This window comes from Patagioenas fasciata, chromosome 12, assembly GCF_037038585.1.
Source record: "Patagioenas fasciata isolate bPatFas1 chromosome 12, bPatFas1.hap1, whole genome shotgun sequence".
Taxonomy (NCBI): domain Eukaryota; kingdom Metazoa; phylum Chordata; class Aves; order Columbiformes; family Columbidae; genus Patagioenas; species Patagioenas fasciata.
The window spans coordinates 12,781,840-12,803,485 of NC_092531.1; the positions used below are offsets into that span (position 1 = coordinate 12,781,840).

Sequence of the window (21,646 nt, forward strand, 5' to 3'; positions counted from 1 at the left end):
AAGGAAGAAATGAGGAGAAAAAACAATACTCAAAGATATTTACAAATGTTCTTAAACACATAATATTGCAAAAATCAAATGTTGTTGTAAGAATTGCAGAACTTCAGCTGGATTAGAAATATTTATGTTAACCAGAAAAATAAATATCTTTGGGTGTTTTGTTTTGTTTTTTTAATAATCCCTGGTGTGTATTTCTCTACCTGGACATGAGATGTATATTTATAAAATGAGGTCTGTTTATCTCTGTGCTTCTTTCTGTTGAGCAGCTTTGCTGCTGAGAATCAGAACAGAGGTGTTCTCAGAATAGATTCTTCTGTGATTAATTTTTATCACCAAGTCCTGAAGCTAGAAATGGCTTTTTATATATGTTCTGTGTAAAAATACTTGAAAAATATTGAGGGAAGAAAGAGAGTTGTGGTCGATCTTTTAAATGTGAAAATTAAGAATTTGTTTCTTGATTTCAGGCTAAACAGGATTTTTTTTCTGTGCTTTAGAAACTGTAAGATATGTAAATGCTGGAAGTTGTTTGTGTGGGTTTTTTTGTTGTTGTTGTCTTTTGGTTTTTTTCTTCAACTAGGGAAATAGCTTTATTGCCAACATTAAAGCTGGTATTAGTTACTGTAGTGGTTCCTATAAGTTAAATTTTATAATGTTATATGGCCTTTAAATAAACTGGTTGTAAATTTCTGGTAGTTTTCTTTAACTTCAAGTGTTTCACACGGATTTTTCTTGAAAAAATTTCTCTTATTGCAGACAGAAAATCCAAATATGGAGCGACCATATACATTTAAGGATTTTGTTCTTCATCCAAGAAGGTTAGTAAATACTGCAAAGAAAATTCTAACTTCCCTATCTAAATAATGCTGTTATGTGGTTGCTTGTATGTGTGCAAATGTTGTCTAAATTTTTTTGTTTACCTCAAAGAAATATGAGCATCAATGGAGTAAGATATCCATGCTTCTAAGTTTTCTGCGTTTAAAAAAAGGCAAAGTATTAGGCCTTAGTCATGTGGATTTTTTTTTTTTACTTGTTTGGGATTTTAAAATATTTATTGTAGTAAGATGATGTGCAGGTATCCACTTGACTCACGATTTTACAGAGCTCTTTTTTTTTTTAATACCAGTAGTCAAACAGATGAGATAATTGGAGAGATTTCTTTACCAAGTGAAATTCTTAAATAGAATCAATATGAATAAATCCTGTTTTCAGGCTTCTAATGATGCATTAAGCTAAATACAGAGAGACAGATGCTAAAGTGTGTAAGCTTGCCCTAACTAAAAGTTTTAGGAAAAGTAGTCCTGTTGGTTGAAATAATACTTGGTAGATTGTCTGCAGACAATATATTAATTACTTTGTCATTATTCTTATATTCTTGTTCTTTATTGTTGTTGGATACTAGGGAAGTTTTCGGAAGGCTGAGTTGGAAAGACAGGTTTCTCGTTGTGGTACATAATAAAAGATGTATTCAGAAGTCTAAAAACTCAATACCATTATAGAACTTAATCAATTTAAACTATAAGAAGACAAGTTTGTGCTGAGAGACTTAAGAATAATCCTCTAGCTGTGCTTTCTCGGCTGTTGTATTTCCAGATAATTTCACAAGTGCATAATAAGAACATTTAATTTTCTCTTCTACAGCCATAAATCAAGAGTTAAAGGCCACCTTAGATTAAAAATGACTTACTTACCTAAAAGCAACGGGTCTGAAGAAGAAACCACAGAACAGGCTGAAGAATTGGAGGTGGGAAAAGTAGTATTTATTGCTGAAAAGTCTAGAAAATGGTCGGTCTTCAGCTGTTAAGGGTAGTGACAGTAAAAATGAATATTAGGAATCACTAAGCTATGAATAGTTTTAGAAACAAACCAGTTAGAAGCGATTGCTTTTATCTTATATAATAGCTATAAGTCAGCATAAAAAATTCTGAAGCAGTTTTTCTAACCAAAGGAGTGGCTTTGTCAATGTTTCTAAAAAAGAAAACCTACATTAGGCTCTGGGTTTTGTTCTGACACCGACTTGCCGTATGTCTGTGTAGCTTTTCATGATTTAGAATTAATGGCAGGATCATCACCCAGTATTTTTACTGCTGTTCAATATTGTTTGACCCCAGCCAGCCAGACGTTGACATCTTGCTGGTTTTAGAATTTCAGCTCTCTCCAATTTATAGGGATATTTTGATCCTAACTACTTTACATTTATAATTTCTTGTAAGCACAACCAATTTAGATCAGCGGACTGCTTTTCAAGACCTTAAACAACTCTTGCCAGCATTCCCACCTTTGGCGTGATTAACCTTGCTGTTACAAAATGGTGTGCTCTTCTAACCAGTACATTTGCAGTAGATGTATGAAATGAATATTTTTTTAAAAAAAATCTGTTCTAGGAATGCTCTTTCTTTTCCTGGAATAAACAACTTTTGATGCTAATAGGTTTCAGGAACTTGAGTTAAAAATAAGATTCTGCATGCATCGCTTATCCTATCATTTCTTGAGAAATATACACAATATAACCCAGAACCAGTCTTACTAGCTTAAAATGTAGTGGAACTGCACCTTAAAAAGGGGTTGGTTTAATAAATTGAGCTACTTCTTTATCTTTGGTAATATGAATTAAAGTTAGTTAATCTTGTGTCTCTTAGCCTGGGTGGATTATATTGGACCAACCAGATGCTGCTAGCCAGCCCCAGCAGCAGCAGCAGGAATCTCCTCCGCTGCCTTCAGGCTGGGAAGAAAGGCAAGACATCCTCGGCAGGACCTACTATGTCAATCACGAGTTCAGAAGAACACAGTGGAAAAGACCAACTGCTCAGTATGTCTTTTGGCCTGAAAATTCAAGTGTTATAAGTACAGTAACTAGTTCACTCACACTGAAAGAAAGGAAAACTAGAAAGTGAACAGCTTGAGAATGGTAGAGCACTTTCCATAACTTAACCTTCAAGCCCACAAGTAATGGTCACTGGCTGGTGGTCAGTTTAACTGCACAGTACTCCTTTTCTCCAAGTATGCACTCAAATGTAAAGTGGTTGCGATTGTAAGAGACTAATATACTAATGAAAAGGAAAATATTTTCCAGCTCTAAGCCTGATTCCTCCTTCTCAGCAGAGACTGCATTAAATTATTTACCTTGGTTATTTCTTTTTTTTTTTCTGTTTTTTTTCAAGATTTTTTTTTTCCCCTTGGCATGTGAATTACAAAAGTAATACCTGGAATGCAATCTGGTTCTTTAGTTTAACTTCATGTTGAGCTGAATGCTTATTATTTTTGAATAGTTTACATTAATTACATTAATAGCTCATGGCTGTTTCTTTTTCTTCTGTTGAGAGGACTATGATGTATGTTTTTGCTGTTAGGCTAGCTTACTAGTGAAAGATGAAAATATGGCTACTGTGCGCTGACTTCTCCTCCCAACAGGGACAACGTAGCCGTTGCAGATATTGGTAATGTGCAGTTGGAGGCCCAGCATGTGTTCACTCATCGGCGACAGATATCGGAGGATACAGAAAATCTAGACAACAGAGATTCCCCTGAGGTAAAAACAATCTCTAAATGTGTCTGAAACGCAAGGAACTTTTAAATCTAGTTAAAAATATTTTCTTAACTATTTGTAACTTGAAACTACTTATTTTTAATGTTTTTTCCTTATTTTCTTTTTAAAGAGCTGGGAAATTATAACTGAAGATGAGGCAACAACATATAGCAATCAGAATGTTCAAATACCTCTCTCACAGAGTAATTGTGATATACAGACTCATCTTGCAGAAGAATTGAGTACTAGACTTACTACCTCTGGAAGTTCAGCTACTGGCCAGTCAGCAGCCTACACTGTAAATTATTTTTCTTGTTGTACTAACATAAAGAATATCTATAATATTTTACACAAAATGTTACTACTACTAGAATTGGATCCATAAATACTTCATATAACAATCATATTTTTAATTTCATCTTGAATGCAGAGAATTTAAGAGAAATCTTTTTTACTACAGAACCTCATCTAAGCAGACGTTTTATTCTTCCCCACTTTGCTTACATGAATTTCTGCCTGAGATTAAAACAGATTTGGATTAACTATTTTTCAGTCTGTAAATCTACATCTTGTTCTAGTGTCATACTAAGTACTGCTGAAAACTACGGATGATGGAAACTGTATTCGGAAAGCTTTTTTCCAAGGGATTCATGCTATGTTGGTTACTTTTACCACTAGGACAAGTGTTAAGATCACTCATTTTTCATTGTGAACATTGGGATAAGGTTTTATGATAGGGCTGAGTAGACCTAGGAACTCCCTAGCAGTGAAAAAGGGATCTCACTCATAGTTCCTTGAGGAAAGTCTGTAGAGGTGACCCAGACCATCTCGTCTGTAAGATTTATTTGGTGCTTGAATAGACTCATTAGCTTTTGTGATGCTGAGAATGCCATTGCAAATGTGAATTTGGAATTGACTATGTTTTTTGAAGTTAGTACTAAGGCATCACCAGTGCTGATGGAAACAGCAGAGTGAGACCAAAAAGACTTTACTTGATCTCTGCTGTTCAGAATCATATGGATAGTAAGAAAACGGTTATTTCAGCCTACTTGGGTGGCCTAAGCAAAGGAAGAGGCAGATGTTCAAATTATTTGCAAGAGCCAGCTAGAATGGGTCTTGCCTCCTTTCACCACCATTACCCTCAAAAAAGTAAATTTAAGAGCATAATCATGCCTCTTCTTTGAAGTATTCTAAAAGGGTTTGTAGATAGGGAAAAATCCTTCAAATAATCTGGGAAATTCTGGAGTGAGATTAAATATAGTTGCTTAATTGTAGCAGCTGAGGTCTAAATATGGTTCTAGGCAGAAAAGTGTATGCTTCTGCAAAGTCCAGGGACTGAACTACTCTTCTCAAACTGAATGTCTCAGACTGTCATATCTTATCATTATTAGCTTAATCTACTCTCTGAAAAGTTCTGTTAGCTCTGATACATCACAGGCTTTAGTCTACTGACAAGATAACACACTAAGTTCTATACTGTAAGTTCAATTGTAATACGACTGGTTGCAATTAACTCTAATGTTTCAAGTGCCAAAACATCTATCGTTAGGGTTTTCAGAACTTTCACAAGCCTCTGTATTATTCTGGCTTAAGGTTATAATAGACACTGTGGACTTCTAGAAGTGTTAAAATGATAGTTTCCAAAACAGTATATTAAATCAATGCCTCAAAACAAATAAGACAGTTTGTTCAAGATGAAAACTGTAATAGTGTAAAGTGTCATAACCATTGCTGACTGTTTGCTGCCAACCTTGAAGCTGCAGTAACAGCTAATATGTCATTCCTCTTCACTACTTCAAGAACCATTCCAGCAGAAGGGGTAGTCTGCAGACATACAGAGTTGAAGAGCAGCCTGCACATCCCGTGGTATGTCATTTTCTGGAAAAACAGGCTTGTGTAGCAGAGAAGTTGAAGGATTTTCTTCATATAGAACTTTTTTTCTTAAACTATGTATTATGTGCTGACATTTTAAATGAGATTTGGCTGCATTTTGGCAGCTATCCTGACAGAATTTGAGTTATGAATCTAGTAAGATTGGAGTTCAGTTGTAAAGCTTTCATGTTCCAACTTGGTGGTTTTGTTTTAACATTAGTTTAATATATGGATAGGGCCGGCAGGAAGGAAGTAGTCTTCCCATGAAGATATGAGTTTTGTTTTTCAAATTGTTTGTTTTATAATTAAAAGCTGTACCACCATCCTGACATTGTTTTCATGGTGACACTGCAAACGTAGAATGATCTCATGACCAGAAGTACTAGGCTGGACCAGGCATGCCTAAACCAGGTATATAAATGAGTCCTTGTAGATGAGGAGCTTGAATTAAAAAATAAATGGTTACTTCATATTGTTCAGTAAAGATTTAAGTACTGCTTTTCCATTTTATCCAGTTTGTGAAAATCATGAACTTTCTGGATTTTGGTTTTGTTTCGTTGTTTTAATTTGACATTTAATCTGACTTTTCACAGTCAGTTTCATAGTTTTCTTAATAGTTTTTCTTCTGTTGTCACTAATATTTAGTTACTGCCTACTTCATCTGGATTACCCCCAGGCTGGGAAGAGCGACAAGATGAAAAAGGGAGGTCATATTATATAGATCACAATTCTAGAACCACTACCTGGATTAAGCCAGTTGTACAGGTACTGTCTGTCTTTATTTAATGGTTTTATTCGTTTAACCTTTTAAACTTCTCACGTAACAGAAGTGAAGTTTAGAGACCACTTTGAAATAGAACATGCAAAATGCATAAACTAGTAAAGCACTGCGTAAAATATCTGAGAGAATGCAACAAGAGTGAGGAACAGTAATATTTATGGCAACTTGCTCTTCTAAAGACGTAGCAAGAAAGCCTTCTGGAGAGTGACAGCTCATTGAGAATCCTGAAAGACTTCTTTTACCCTTGGTAGCATAATTAGTGATTGTTAGTGGTGTTGATATTAGACTAAACAAATCTATGTACCATCTGGTACTTGGTTCATGAAACTGCTTTTGTGAATCAAAAACGTAAGTTAACAGAAAAAAAATGTATTGCTCTACAGGGCTTTGATTTTTGTCTTTTTTGTTGTTTACCATAGATTGCTATGGAACCAGGTCAGTTGTCAGCTGCACAAAGTATTTCTGTAGGAAGACAACAACAAGCAACATCAAGTGATTCATCACAACAGTCTTCTCACCAGCAGCCTGAAATGGAGCAAGGATTTCTCCCTAAGGGCTGGGAAGTCCGACATGCACCCAATGGGAGACCATTCTTTATTGACCACAATACCAAAACTACAACATGGGTAATGGAGAACTGCTCTCATGGACTGAAATTCTAGTTTCTCTCAGGTCAAAGCTTTGCTGCTTTCAGCACGCTTTTGTGGATTTCTTTAGTGCCAAAACAGCTGTATCATGTCTGTTAAGGAACATAACTGACAAACATGAAAATTCATTCTACTTATGATAGATTTTGTAAATATTATGAATTCTACAAACCATATTGGTGCTTGGAAGTTTAGCTTGGAAGGATACAGGAGTCTGTTTCATGAATGTAAAGCGTCTCCTAAATGACACTGCTGTCATAACTGTAAAACTGCAATGGCTTATATGTGCTGTTAGCAGAAATCAGTTTTGTAATCTTACCTTCAACAGGAAGTCCATTACCTTGAAATTATCACATGGTACAGCGCAAAATGCAAATTGCTGCGAATTTTTTAAGAAAGCAGGCCAGGTACAGCTGCAATATGGATGAGGGAGTTGAACAGCTGTAGTTCCACAGAGTGGCACTGTGCATCACTAGGCAGAGCTAATAGATGGACTTAAGCATTTAAAGAGTTGGTCAGTATTACTGTCAGGTGAAAGAGAAACAGAGAAATGCATTTAATTGATGCAAAATGGATATCCACTTATTCAGGATTATGAAAGACCTCATTATCACAAACACCTTCCCCTTGCCCTGTAAAAAAACCCCAAACCAACAGACCAAAATAACCCAGCCACCAAACCCAAAAAGCACAAGGTTTGTCAGAAACCAAAGATTAATTCAACTCTATTACACAAAAACTGAGTTGAATGAGGGATTTTTTAATATAGATATAATAAAGTGAAAGGTCATTAGAAGATGATTGTGAACTATTGGAGGACTGAGAATCCCAAGGAACTATCTGGCTGAAAAATATTCAACAATTATCTGGTTGGTACTAGACATATTCTTACACAGTCATGAATACAAGAGGAAAAAAATACAAGAAAACCAAAGCAACAAAAGGGTTTTAATGTGGTGCTTGTTTTGTTTTCAAAGGAAGATCCAAGACTGAAAATTTCTGCTAATCTGAGGAGAAAGACTTCTCTAGATCCAGTAGACCTAGGCCCGTTACCAGTAAGTAAATGGTTTTATACTTGTTTTGCAGATACAATGATTTAAATACTTAAATTAGAGCTAATAAAGATGGTACATGAGAAAATACAACCTGCTTTTTTCTCACCAAAAATAGCACTGGAATTCAAATTAAGAGTGAGAGTAGATGGAGGGGCCAGTGCCCCAACTGCAGGTCATGTTGATTTCTATGCAAACTGTACAGTCAGAAATTTCTAACAAAAGCGTCTCCTCTTTACAGCCAGGGTGGGAAGAGAGAACTCACACGGATGGAAGAATATTCTTCATAAACCACAGTATGTAGCATGTAGTGTTCTGTCACTCATAATTTTATTTCTGAACATTATCTAAATTAATGGAACTAATTAAGAAATATCTTGTAGATACAAAGAAAACACAGTGGGAGGATCCTCGACTGCAGAATGTGGCAATAACTGGACCAGTAAGCTTTCCTCATGTAGCTTTACATAATTTTCAATAATATTGTTAATAGAATCCAAAAAAACTGTTGTCATTTTTCAGGTACTCAGTCTAGAAAATGAAACTTCAAGCGTGTTGGAACAAAGCATTTTATTTCTTTTTGAAGACTGTTTAGAAAGCTTTCTGTAGAAATGAGGTTGGGCAGGGAGGAGGGAGTGATTTGAAGTGGGTGAGAACCTGTATTTTTTTGCCCACAGTGTCTAAGATAACACGAGCTCAATTCATGAAGTAAACTTGAAAAAAAAAGGGGGGGGGGAAGGGAAGGGGAAGGAAGAAAAAGAGATCAAAACAAAACCCAACAACAACAAAATACATTTATAAGGAATGAAATTAATTTCCAACTGAAAAATAATTATCTAGCCTTGATACTTAATCTGAATTGCAAAGTTACCAGGACTAATTGCAAAGACTGTACACATTATAATTATAGATGGGTTTTAGTGTTCAGCTGATATGTGTGTTTATTAATAGCCCACATATGTAAACAACCGTCTCTGTCCATGGAAAATAGAGGTGTTTGTAGCCAGGTCTGTCATGATACAGCAAGGAAAAGACTCTGTGTTACGTAAATCACCGGAGGCATTTTGATCACTTTGATCTGGGGTAGCCAGATCGGTCACATCAGCTAATAGTAGAGTACAGGGTAAATTCTATGGAACTGATCAGAACAGGTGTTCTGAACAAAGTACTTTTCATTCCAGATGTTTTTAACTGTCCATGTATTTATGAATTGAAAGTGTCCCCGATACTTAGTAAAACATGTATTGCTGTTTTCTCAGAACTTAAATGCATTGTCTGTGTTTCACAAATATAGACTGGTTTGTATTACATTTATTGTTAGAATATCTCAAGCATTGTTTTTTTTCTGAAGGCTGTGCCTTACTCCAGGGACTATAAGAGGAAATACGAATTCTTCAGAAAGAAATTGAAGAAACAGGTTAGTAATAAGTAGAAATCCAGTAGAAGGTTAAGGAACTTGTGCCCCTAACCAAAGGAAAGCTTACGGTGAAAGGAACTTGAGCTTTGTAACCTCCTTTGGGAATGTACACTTGCTTTCTGATCACAAATACATTTGTGAAGCAGCAACTTACTGAAAATTAGCATTTAATCTAGCAGTAAGGTTTGTGACACTATGCAGTGATGAGACTGCAAGCAACCTAATTGAAAAAGGTTGAAATTGTGAACTTGGAAGTAGGTTGGCAGCAGAAACCTCTGGAAATCACTAATCTGGCATATAGTAGTTTTTGGAACTCAGAATATGGAAATACAAGTTCTCAAAACAGATTTTTGGACTGTTCAGATAGAAGTCTGTATTGTCATCTTGCTCAGGCTAGATGACTGTAATAAAATTGTTATAGCCTTAAAATATTAAGTTCACTTGCAACTTCTAGTTTGAATTGGTAGTGCCAGATACATTTATAGCACATAGCATAAAAGACTGTAAATAGCATCTGGATATTCAGATAACAATGAGTCTTTGCATAACTACAATCAAATTGGGTATTCCTGGGAGGTATTTCATATACGTAATAATGGTGTTTGAGTTTAGACCGTACTTCACCTTTTACCTGTCTCAAACCTTTCCAAAACCTATGCATTTTTTGCTGATGTGAAAACTGCACACATTTATATGTGTGCCTTTTTTGTGTTCCTAGTCAAACAGGCTCGGCATTCATTCAAATGTCATTATCCTAATCTGAGAAGTGATAGACAGCTCAGCCACACAATATAATTGCAGTAATTTAAGAATTAAATGCATGTGTGGATTTTGAAGCATACATTACTGTTGCCTTTTAAGCTTCCACAATTACCTAAATGACAATTAAGGTAATGGATAGATTTATGTAGATATTTAATTATTGAATACTACTTTAATCAGCTAAGTTTGGTTTTAATATTTTATTTTATTATTGTTTGAACTTTTTTTTCCTGAAAAGTTGATTTGTAACTAAAAAAATAGATATATAACTTTTAAGAAATTTATGGATATTTACTGCTTTCTGAAATGATGAAATATACAGGTCTTTTTCAGCCACCATGTAAATAAAGGATATAAGATTGTACAGTATTTTGCAACTTGGAAAATGACGAATAACATGCCCCCCCTGCAAGTACTTATTATTTGTTTGCAGTATGGATCAAGCTGTTGTTGGATATAAATAGGAGTTACATTTAAATGCAGCTTTTTTTAATTTGGGACATTTAGGATAGATTATTTGAGGAGGATAAAAGAACAAAAAGACAGCATATCTGAACGTGTGCTCTTCAGATTGATTTATTAACTATTTCTGCATTCAAAAATTCATTATTTCTACTTAGTGTGTGACTAGTTCTTTAAAATTTGACATATACTAAGTTTCATTGCATCATATTAATCTAGGCATAGAGCAACACGAGTTGAAATTTCCTGTTTCCACTTTCACAGAATTTCTCAATTTTTGCCTGAAGTAATTGCTGAAATAAACTGGCTGAAAACATGTGAAATCAAGAAAATATTCTGTTCTCAGATAGTAATTTAATGATTCAGGGAAGTTTTATTCCTGGTTTATTAGGGGCTTACTCTGTAAAGCTCAGCAGCAAATATGAGCTCCTTGGGTATATTAATTTATATTTTTTCCTTTGTGGTAGTAAATACTAACCTTGTGATTTGTTCCTGTGACTTAAAATGTTAAATGGATTGGTTTTTATTTTACTATTGTAGGAATACTTGTGTGTCATGTATATCTTAATAAAATGGGGCACCTCGCCTTATAGTCAGAATTTTCAAATAAGTCAGGCAAAATAATTCCAAAATAATTTTATTTATCAAGTCTTAGCCTTTTTTTTAATCAAGCTAATAGTATGATGAACTTTCAGTGTTAAAAAATATTCCATGCCTTGCTGCATGCAGAACAACTGAGCATGTGCTGTTACTAGTAAGAACTTATTTTAACCCTATTTACTTGATATGAAATAGAACTTAGTATCTGAAATTATCCATTCTAGTTGAGTTGTGTGTAAATAGAGCCTCTTGTCAACATACTGTGTTATGTTTCTAAATTATTTAAGAAAATTATTTGTGTGTTGTTCTTTGTTCACAGAATTTGCAGACTCTGGAAGATGCTGGGTTTTGTTCTATTCTATGTTTTCATATTCTTTTTTTTTTTAGAGTGATATTCCAAATAGATTTGAGATGAAAATTCATCGTACAACAATCCTTGAGGATTCCTATAGAAGAATTATAGCTGTAAAGAGAGCAGATTTCCTTAAAGCAAGACTTTGGATTGAATTTGATGGTGAAAAAGGTTTAGACTATGGAGGAGTGGCCAGGGAATGGTTCTTCCTTCTCTCTAAAGAAATGTTTAATCCTTATTATGGATTGTTCGAATATTCAGCTACGTAAGTAATAAAGGTCTGCGAGACATGAAGGCTAGTTAGGGAAAACAGATCGATTGTATTTCACATACCTACTTAAAAAATGAAATTATCTCCCCCACTGCAACTGTTTAATTGTTAATAACTGCCCTGTTCTGCACCTAGTTCTTTGTTTGATGGAAGAATAATGTGGAGACGGTACCTGTATCTTTTCTCAGCAGTCTAATATAAGCCATGACATCTTTGCATAGACAAGCATATACTGCAACCATCTATGGCTTACAGAGGAAGCATTATTTAAGAAAAATGTGGAGAATGTTATTCTGACTACTTTAAAATTAATAGGAGTTAAGCCCTTGGTGTTGGTAAATCTCTAGCTTACAAAGGTGTTTCAAAACTGTTATTTCAGCTATGCTAATAGAATCTTCTATTGAGTGTTTGATATTAGATTAATGATTTATTAATCCAAGTATGATGACTTTTCATGAAAAGTAATCTCATTTAACCAGTGATGTCTTTCAGATTTTCAAATGTGGGACTGTTCCAATAGTACAACGTTTTGTTTTTCTTTCTCTTCCCTGCTCCCTCCCTCAACTTCAGAGATAACTATACTCTGCAGATCAATCCAAACTCTGGACTTTGCAATGAGGATCATCTCTCTTATTTCAAGTTTATAGGTCGTGTAGCTGGAATGGCTGTTTACCATGGCAAACTTTTGGATGGTTAGTGTTTATTTCATGTAATACAAGATTTAGCTTAATATTGTGAATATTTTGAATTGTAAGTCACATACTGTTCAATTTTTTTGTTCTTCTTTAAAGCCTTTTTTATTCGTCCTTTTTACAAGATGATGCTCCAAAAACCAATAACACTTCATGATATGGAGTCTGTGGTATGTAATTCGCTTTATTGTATATACTAGGATTTTGTGTTCATATTATTTTTTAAATGTGTCTTTAACATTATGAAGTGCATGATTCAAAGAAATTTTAGGTTACATTTTTTACCAGTCTGTAAGTTGTACAGGAATTAAAACTTGCAGTGAAAATCAGAGACCTAGATTCTGGTTTAAGTCAGTTAAGCTGTGTTGAAAACTCGAGACTAAACTTTCTGTTATGTTTTCTTAAAATATTTTTACACACTAAGGTTCTTAAATGTAAACATCTTTGGGATCCCTATGTCAACCTGCTCCTTAAAATTAGTTTGTGTCTTTTCGTTATTAAAAAGAAACATTCTTATACTTTTAGAGGCTGACCATATTAATGTGTGAGACAATGTAACAGTTTTAGAGGAGAACATGGCCCTTACAATTCTCTTGTTTGTTTCCCTGATAATGGCTCTTAACAAAAGTAGTTGTGGGGGCAGAGTGGTTTGGGTTTGTTTTGGTTTTGTTTTTTTTTAATCCAGTCTCTTTAATCTATTACTGCTTTTGCTGTCCTACAAGAATACAGAATATACTCCTTATCTGGTTTTGAGTGTTTGATTTATACATGTCTTGATTATTTTTTTTCGTAGTACTGTAGAATCATAGAATAGTTTGGGTTGGGAGGGACTTTAAATATCACCTGGTTTCACCCCCCTGCCCTGGGCAGGGACATCTTCCACTAGACCAGGTTGCTCAAAGCCCCATCCAGCCTGGCCTTGAACACTGCCAGGGATGGGGCATCCACAGCTTCTCTGGGCAGCCCATTCCAGTGCCTCACCACCCTCATGGTGAAGGATTTCCTGCTTTTTTCTAATCTAAATCTACCTTCTTGCAGTTTAAAGCCATTACCCCTTGTCCTACCACTACATGGCATTGTGCAGAGTCCCTCTCCAGCTTCCGTGCAGGTCGCCTTTTGGTACTGGCGGCTGCTATAAGGTCTCCCTGAAGCCTTCTCTTCTCCAGGCTGAATGGCCCCAACTCGCTCAGCCTGTCTTCATAGGGGTCATGCTCCAGCCTCCTGGTCATCTTTGTGGCCTCCTCTGGACTTGCTCCAACAGGTCCATGTCCCTCCTATGTTGGGGGCCCCACACCTGGACACAGTACTGCAGATGGGATCACATGAGAGTGGAATAATGGGAAGAATCACCTCCCTTGACCTGCTGACCACACTTGTTTTGGTGCAACCAAAAGGATGCAATTGGCTTTATCGTAATATTAATTTCCTAAGGCTCTCTGTAGTAATGCCTAACAATAAAGGGAAGATAAATATAGGATGAGAGACAGAAGAGTCTAAAACACATTACTTCAGATAAGGCTGTGACATCACCATTCTGCTACGTGAGAGATTTTCTAGTCCTGAGGTTGAGTCAAGATTTCAAACGTCTTTATAGGTCTTTGTTTCTTTGTATAATTGCAGAGAGTCTGTATCAAATACAGGATTATCTTAGGCAGCAACATTCACTGGGCTGTAATGGAGCCTCTTGTAGCTTTGAAGGTGGCTACTCTATTTTATATTTACTATTTTGTAATTCTTTCTCTTAGGATAGTGAGTATTACAATTCTCTGAGATGGATTCTGGAAAATGATCCAGCAGAACTGGACCTCAGATTTGTAGTTGATGAAGAACTTTTTGGTCAGGTTAGTATGTTTATGTAAAGTAGAATAGAGAAAACATAATCAAAGCATTTGACCTGTGAAATTAGCTGATTTTTATCTGTATGATATTAAAGAAAACCCTTCATTTACAGCGCTGTTGGTTTGTTCATTCAACTGCTTTTAGCTGGCACTTCCTCATGCAGTGCTCTGTTAGCCTGGCTGTGATGTGATAAAGGACTTGGAAATAAGCAGAGCTTTAAAAAATAGCTCATGCTGTTTTTCTGAAATAAATGTAGCTGTTACTGTGAATGCAACTGAGACAGAGATATCCATAGTCCTGTTATGTAGTCTGGAGAACAGGTTGGTTTTATGTGATTGTCTAGAAAGGATGAGCTCTGGTGGAAATGGCTGGAATCATAAATTTCATTGAGAGATAATAATAGGTATATTTTTTTCCTCCAAGATGTACTAGAAAACTGTGGAATAAACAAGGTGGTTGTTGTGTAGAAAGTCTATCCAAGATAAGCCGTGTAGAAATATGAGAGGTCTTGAATAAATATTCCAAGTTACAGATGCCAGCTAGATCCAGGTAGGATAATAGCCTTTGTGGTCTTGTGAAACTGAAGTGATCCTAAGTAGGAGTGTGAAAATGCATATCCATAATGAACTGAAAATCAGGTATTTGTATGCTGAGGTTCCAGTAGTATAAATCATTCGTAACAGGTATGCCAATTCATTCACTTATTTACTGTGACAGTTGCTGACATTGTTCTGTGTTTTTCCTTGAGATTTGGTAAAAAAACTGGGTCATTGAATATGCACTTAGTGAAGTCCGCTTTACTGGAAACTTGTGTGCAAACTTAGGTGACTTATTGTTGCAGGTCAGAAAAAGCAGAGCTTGCCCCAGTGCAACCTGATATCCCAGAATAATACAATTTTAAAACTATCAACCAATTTGTACTTATTTGGGTGACCTGTGAAACTGGTTCTATTTCTCATAGTTTTAAAATTCCGCAGTCTTCAAGAGTTATTTAAATTACCCAATATATACCTCATTTAAGACCTGTTCTATGTATCGCATTTAGACCCATCAACATGAACTGAAAAGTGGTGGATCAGAAATAGTTGTCACCAACAAGAACAAGAGAGACTACATTCAGTAAGTAGTGATCACTGTGTCCAGTGTGTCTGACTGGATTGCTTGTCTAGTAATAGAGGCTGTATGTTAGTTGTATGAACAAAATGAAGTCGTTACTTTGTATATTAATTGCTTTTTTTTTTTAACAGTCTTGTAATTCAGTGGAGATTTGTGAGCAGAGTACAAAAACAAATGGCAGCCTTTAAAGAGGTATAGTCTTACTTACAAAATTAATTCTTCTAAGAATTTGTTGCATCTAATCTTAAAACAAGCTTTATTTGGACATCCTGAGAACCCACAGATGATGTTGTTACAGCTATAAAAAAAGGCGCTGATACTGTTTATATTGACAGCTTTGAATTATTTCAGACTTACTCTTTTTGATATGTTTTTACTGAGGTATTTAATTCATATGGAAAAACTTGCCTATTTCTCAGTCCTGGCTGACAGCTTCAGCTGTAGTGCAAACTGTGTAATGAACTCTGCAGAAATGAAAACTAAATCAAACTATCTAGAGTTGAATTAAATTAAACTAGCTGGTTTAGCCTTTTTACATATACAATATTCACACTTATATATTCACTGTTCAGTGTAGCACAATAAAGATGTGAGATAAATCAGAATTAAAAGTACTATAACCAAACTGGGGACTGCTGCTATCCAAACATCTGTATTTGATGTATTGCTTTGGCTCAGTTTACTGAAGCATTTAAATATCTTTCTCCAAGAACAAAAATGCTTAAATAATGTTGACTCTTTTTTTTTTTTTGAACTTCCCTCATCTTTTTAGGGCTTTTTTGAGCTAATACCACAGGATCTCATTAAAATTTTTGATGAAAATGAACTAGAGGTAAGTGTATAATGGAAAAGAAAAATTATGTTGGAACTTAACGTTACTGACTTAAAAATTGGTGGTGTGTTGTTTTTTTTTTATCTGTCTAGTTGTTAATGTGTGGATTGGGAGATGTGGATGTGGCTGATTGGAAGCTACATACAAAATACAAAAATGGCTACAACATCAACCATCAAGTAATACAGTGGTTCTGGAAGGTATTGTGAAGTTCTGCTATTTTTTTTTACTTAAAGCCTGTTTGAAAGCTGCTGCCTTTCAGCTCTGCTAATTTATCATGTGATTCATCAATAAGTAGGCAAATATTTGACCATTAAAACTCTTAAGAAAGGCAGTAAGAAAACTGAAAATGAGATGTGTGGTAAGAATATAAATATGCTGCTGATACTTGCTTTTACCAAAAAGTCCATGTCTGATTGGGGTTAAAAATATTTCTGTGTAGGTTTTTCTGGCATGGGTACACTAAAGAGGTGGTAAACTCTTCTGTTTAATAAATTACAGGAATTTGACTGCTAGTTCATAGCATCAGGAGAGTTCAAAGAAAGTAGGGGCCAAATCTTCAAGGGAAGCATTTTAACAGCCTGCTAAGCCAGTAACCATGCCCTTGTTACAGTGCCATTTAAAAATTGTTGACTTCATAGCTTTTAGCAGCAGGCGGAGAAATGGGCTGTGTCACTACAAAAATACGTATGTATAAAGGATAATGATTTTAGAGAGAGCAGATTTATTCAACACCGTTGCTAGCTTAAAACCTTAATTTAAAAATAAATCTTTAATTGTAATCATTATCGTATGTAGGCAGTCTTAATGATGGACTCTGAAAAGAGAATAAGATTACTTCAGTTTGTTACTGGCACATCACGCGTACCTATGAATGGGTTTGCTGAGCTGTATGGTGAGTACTTAGGATTATGTTCACAATTAATTAATGAGAATATAATACTGGCATTGTCATGATGTTTGTCTTCAAACACAGGCATGTTAATTTTCAAATTTTGCTTTTAAAATGAGTATATGCTGGCAGTTACAAGAAGCAAAGTTAGAAAAGAGTCACTTAGATCACACATTACCCATGTTCTATAAATACTTCATTTCAATTCTGGTTTTGGAAGTTTTTAAGTGTGTAGGACCTCTCAAATTGATGTGGATTTTCTAAAGAGCTGCAAAAATCCCTGTTTAACACATGATTGAGCTTGAAGAAAATTCTCAGTTATCTAAGATCTGATTACAAAGACATGCTGACATTGGCAGTTAAATTCAGATTCCACAACTGCTTTTATCTGCTCAAAAGCCATGGTTGTACAGATACAATTGTTTGCAAGGATACACTCTAAAGGGGACCACTGAAATGACATGAGTCAAGCATAATGCCAGAAGAAAAGTAGTGAACCTACAATGAGGAGACTGAACCAAGCAGATGCCAGCAAGGAGCAGACCTGAATAACAGAGCCAAAAAACACACTGTGGTAAGACCAGGGACAAGCAGAGAGAACAGCCCATGAAGGGTGGGGGCTGTTTTGCTTACGGGAAGTCTGTTTTCCACTGCCATCAGCTATTATGTTTTCTGCTATGCTACTTTATTAAGGCTGAAAGTGCTTGAGATCGTGTGCAAGTAGCTGAATAGCCTAACTTGTGTATTTGAATAAACATCTCCTTCTTTGTAAACAAGACAGCAATTTGTTTATAAAACACTAGAGTTGTGAACAAATATCACGCACCACAACATGTATCCATTTCTCCCTCTCTTAACATCTGTCAGAAGGACCCAGTGTATTGTTTTCCATTCCATCAGTGAATGAGTTGTGAGTTCCAATGGCATGGACAGGGGCCCCAGAGAACTTGAGCCGTGTGTCTGCTGTTGCACCTAAACCTTGGTACTGTTGGAGTTATGGCACATGCTCATCACAGCAGAACCCAATCAGACTTCTGCTGCATCTGTATTTCTGTTTATTTGTCTAAAAACGCTACCAGAGAGAGAACTAAGGAATGAGGAAATAAACTGTTGAAGCTCTTGGCTTCCTTCTGCCCTAGGGCTAGGATATCCTTGGGCAGTCTTCTGGCCAGGACCCAGTTTCTGTAGTTCTGTTCACTCATGAAAAATTCATTTAGCAGTTGTCTTGCGCAGTGCTTTATTTCTTTCTCTTAGTTATTTCTGCTTTACTCTGGCCAGCATGCCATCCTCACTAAGTCCCAGTAGTGATCACAATTACATTTCCAGTACCTGCTTGTACCTGAAGAGCTGTAGGTGGTTCTGTGGTGCTGGTGCGTGGCTTTGTGCTGCTGCTGGTGCTGCTGTTCCTGGCTGCAGGCCAGAGCTGGCTTTCCAGTAGGACATCTCCCTCCTGTGGCCCAAAGAGGCATTTCTGCCTGTAGGAAGGGAGTGAGCACTTGGTGTTCAAGATAAATCCACCCAAGTTTAAGAACAAGGACAGTAAACAAACGTGTGGTTTTCTTGTATTTCTTGTCTTCCCCCACCAAATTCATGTCATAGGTCTAAAGGTACTCTACACAGCACTTAGACCTCAGCCATATTCATAGGTCAACCTGCTCTCATTATAGCTGTTCATCTTTAATCTGAAACATGTTTCACATCTTCCATTTCAGAAGCAGAAGGCTACTCTTCCTTGGGAGCCATCTGCCTTGGAATACAATCTCTGTGTTGATGGTCTCCTTATAGAATAGTCAGAGGACACTCACCATCAGATAATATGCTCTGACAAGACAGTGTTTTGGTTTTTGGTTGGTTTTTGTTTGTGGTGGGTTTTTTTGTTTTTAAATTAAACAATACAGTCTTCTCCAGACACACACAAATGCCTTTAGCAGCTTAAGGAAATGGTTACAAAATGCCCTTTGCATCCACCTGGCAAGAGTTGAGAGGTCCAAGGAACTTCTAGAACTGTAAGACAGCTGCTGAAGCCACAGGCATAGCTGGAGCTGCACTTGTTAGCCACAAGTTCTCTCAGGTGTATATGTACATCCCTGGAGTACACACGTGCTCACAGTTTCAAAAATTTCTCAGTTACTTGGCTCTGTTGTTGCATAGGTAAAGGTGGATATTGAATACTTTCTGCTAGATTATATAACTTGGCATGCTGTGATAAACATATCTAAATTTCTACATGGAAAATTTATACGGTATAGGACTGTCTTCTGCATAAAATTTTCAATGGCAACTGATATGTATATATATTTAGGTCTTAGACTTTGGAGCTTAAGCTGTAAAAGTCTCTTGAAATTTAGATGTAGCAAGAAATAATTAAAAAGACAAGTGAATTGGGATTATTGACAGAGTATAGACTGTATTTGAGTCATATAGATAGCTCCTACTATTGCCAGAATTGGATTACAAAAAAACCCAAAATATTTCATAATTTGACTTTCTAATTATAAAAGAACCTAATAGCGGGGTGAAAAGTGATGTATTCTTTTCTGCAGGTTCAAATGGACCACAGTTGTTTACAGTTGAGCAGTGGGGTACCCCTGAGAAACTGCCAAGAGCTCATACCTGGTGAGTATTTAATTTAGATAAATTGTGACCTTTAGTAAGAGTGATACAATACTTAAGAGTTTTCATCTGTGTTTCAGCTTTAATCGCTTGGATTTGCCTCCGTATGACTCGTTTGAAGATTTATGGGATAAACTTCTTCTTGCGATTGAAAATACTCAGGGTTTTGATGGGGTTGATTAAGAGACAGACATAAATTACATCAGTCCAGTGCTGCAATTTCATTCTAAGGGTTTACAAACAGATTTGAATTTTCCAGGGACTACCTTTGTATTTAGTTACACGGCTTTTGAATCTTCATAGTATCACTTGTAATGTAAGTATTAAAAATTCACTAACTTTTGAAAATGTGTTTTGCTATTTCCACAGTATTGTATACTTTCCTAATAACTATAATATACACATTGGATGGGCCAGTGCCAAGTAAGTCAAAAACGAAAGTATTTTTCAGCAGTTTCCTCTTCTATGGTATTTGACAGACTGTCCTGCAGTACACTACTGAAGTAAAACTGTGAAGAAATTTTTGCAGAGGGTGTAGATTTGAATTGCTGCTTTAAAAGGAACAACTGAAATTGTTAAACTGTTTAAACAAAAAAAAACAACAAAAAAAAAACAAACAAAAAAAACCCCAAACCAACAAACTTCGTGTAATGCAGTGTCATAATCTGTGCTGCTTCAGACTGTTTGCTACGGATCTGCCCAAAGCACCTTACGGTTCAGCGCATCAGATAAAACATTGGAAAGCATTTGTTTGTATTATCAGCCATCCATTTGCAGAACGTTGACTTGCTGACACATTTTATTTGTTAGATTTCTGTTTTCAACTCGCTTTTGTTAAAACAGTGTAACAAAGCCAGGATTTTTATATAAAACAAGCAAGCAGCATAATTCTGAATTGTAATGAAATTTTACATCCTTTTTTGTCTGAATTTGTATACTGTCATTGGTTTGAGAGTTCATCACTTTTTTGGATAAATTTGTAGTTCAACGATGGATAATATTTTCAATTCAGCCTTTTGCAGCAAAGTAATCTTAAAGTGAAATTTGTATGGATATCACTCAGTATTAGTTACTGGTAGTTAGAGGCCTTTATTATCCATTCTTGCAGTATTGCACTACATAACAATAAAAAACATGTTTACAGGGTTTTCTGAGCCAAATTCAGCAGTCTGGCATGTGCAAACTTCTCTGAACTGCATGGAAGTTATGCACATGTAATCAGGTGCAGAATTTGGTTCTGTAATATGTTTACAGGTTATGCTAGTTTCTATAGCTGCGTTTTTTGTATTTTTTTTTTCCCTCCACTGTTAGTCTAGAAACCAAATTTGTTGATATGGTATAACCAAAGTCATAACCAACAATGTGCAATTTATTGTAGATCAACTTGTCATATAAATATTAGTTTGATTTATTTTGTAAATGTGGGTATTTTTTGTATTGCGAACACTTTTTTTGAGCAAGTGCTGGTTATAAATGATTAGCAAAGTTGGCTCTAAAAGGAAAAAAATGGTTTATATACCTGGATTGCTCTAATTTTAACATTTTATTACCAATATGATATGAAGAAATGACAGTATCTAGCTTTGGCCAGCAAATTTCTGTTTAGTCACAGTCTTTATAAATATGCAAGAAGGAAGTGTAGCACATCTCTAAAGATATGTAAATTATGTAACAAATGTAATGGGTCTTAAGGGATATTTAAAAATCCCACTTTGTTTTATTCTTTGACTAGGTCATTAGGGCTGAGAATATTACATGTAAATAAAGGTAACTTATATAAATTTCCCAAATCTATATGCAGTTTTGTAAAACAAATGATATATCAGTAAATCTGTATAGATTTGAATGTAGCAGGTTTTGTTGCATACTTTAAAGTATAAAATAAGGATCCTGAGAACAGTAAATAAAAGTTTATTCTAATAA

At 35.6% G+C, this 21,646-nt stretch overlaps 1 protein-coding gene across 3 annotated transcripts in view; it reads left to right on the forward strand.

The window, feature by feature from the left end:
- The window catches only part of NEDD4 (NEDD4 E3 ubiquitin protein ligase), a 56,916-nt gene extending 35,270 nt beyond the window's left edge, over positions 1-21,646 (forward strand). For all 3 annotated transcript variants that reach the window (XM_065847146.2, XM_065847141.2, XM_065847142.2), the window contains 23 exons: positions 754-815; positions 1,639-1,741; positions 2,637-2,806; positions 3,409-3,526; positions 3,654-3,821; positions 5,324-5,389; positions 6,041-6,160; positions 6,596-6,802; positions 7,801-7,878; positions 8,117-8,171; positions 8,259-8,317; positions 9,227-9,292; positions 11,504-11,733; positions 12,310-12,431; positions 12,531-12,601; positions 14,177-14,272; positions 15,316-15,389; positions 15,518-15,578; positions 16,159-16,218; positions 16,311-16,418; positions 17,017-17,113; positions 19,654-19,726; positions 19,804-21,646. In XM_065847146.2, the coding sequence (XP_065703218.1) occupies positions 754-815; positions 1,639-1,741; positions 2,637-2,806; positions 3,409-3,526; positions 3,654-3,821; positions 5,324-5,389; positions 6,041-6,160; positions 6,596-6,802; positions 7,801-7,878; positions 8,117-8,171; positions 8,259-8,317; positions 9,227-9,292; positions 11,504-11,733; positions 12,310-12,431; positions 12,531-12,601; positions 14,177-14,272; positions 15,316-15,389; positions 15,518-15,578; positions 16,159-16,218; positions 16,311-16,418; positions 17,017-17,113; positions 19,654-19,726; positions 19,804-19,906 (2,367 nt within the window). In that variant the 3' untranslated portion in view covers positions 19,907-21,646. The remainder of the gene's footprint in view (positions 1-753; positions 816-1,638; positions 1,742-2,636; positions 2,807-3,408; positions 3,527-3,653; positions 3,822-5,323; positions 5,390-6,040; positions 6,161-6,595; positions 6,803-7,800; positions 7,879-8,116; positions 8,172-8,258; positions 8,318-9,226; positions 9,293-11,503; positions 11,734-12,309; positions 12,432-12,530; positions 12,602-14,176; positions 14,273-15,315; positions 15,390-15,517; positions 15,579-16,158; positions 16,219-16,310; positions 16,419-17,016; positions 17,114-19,653; positions 19,727-19,803) is intronic.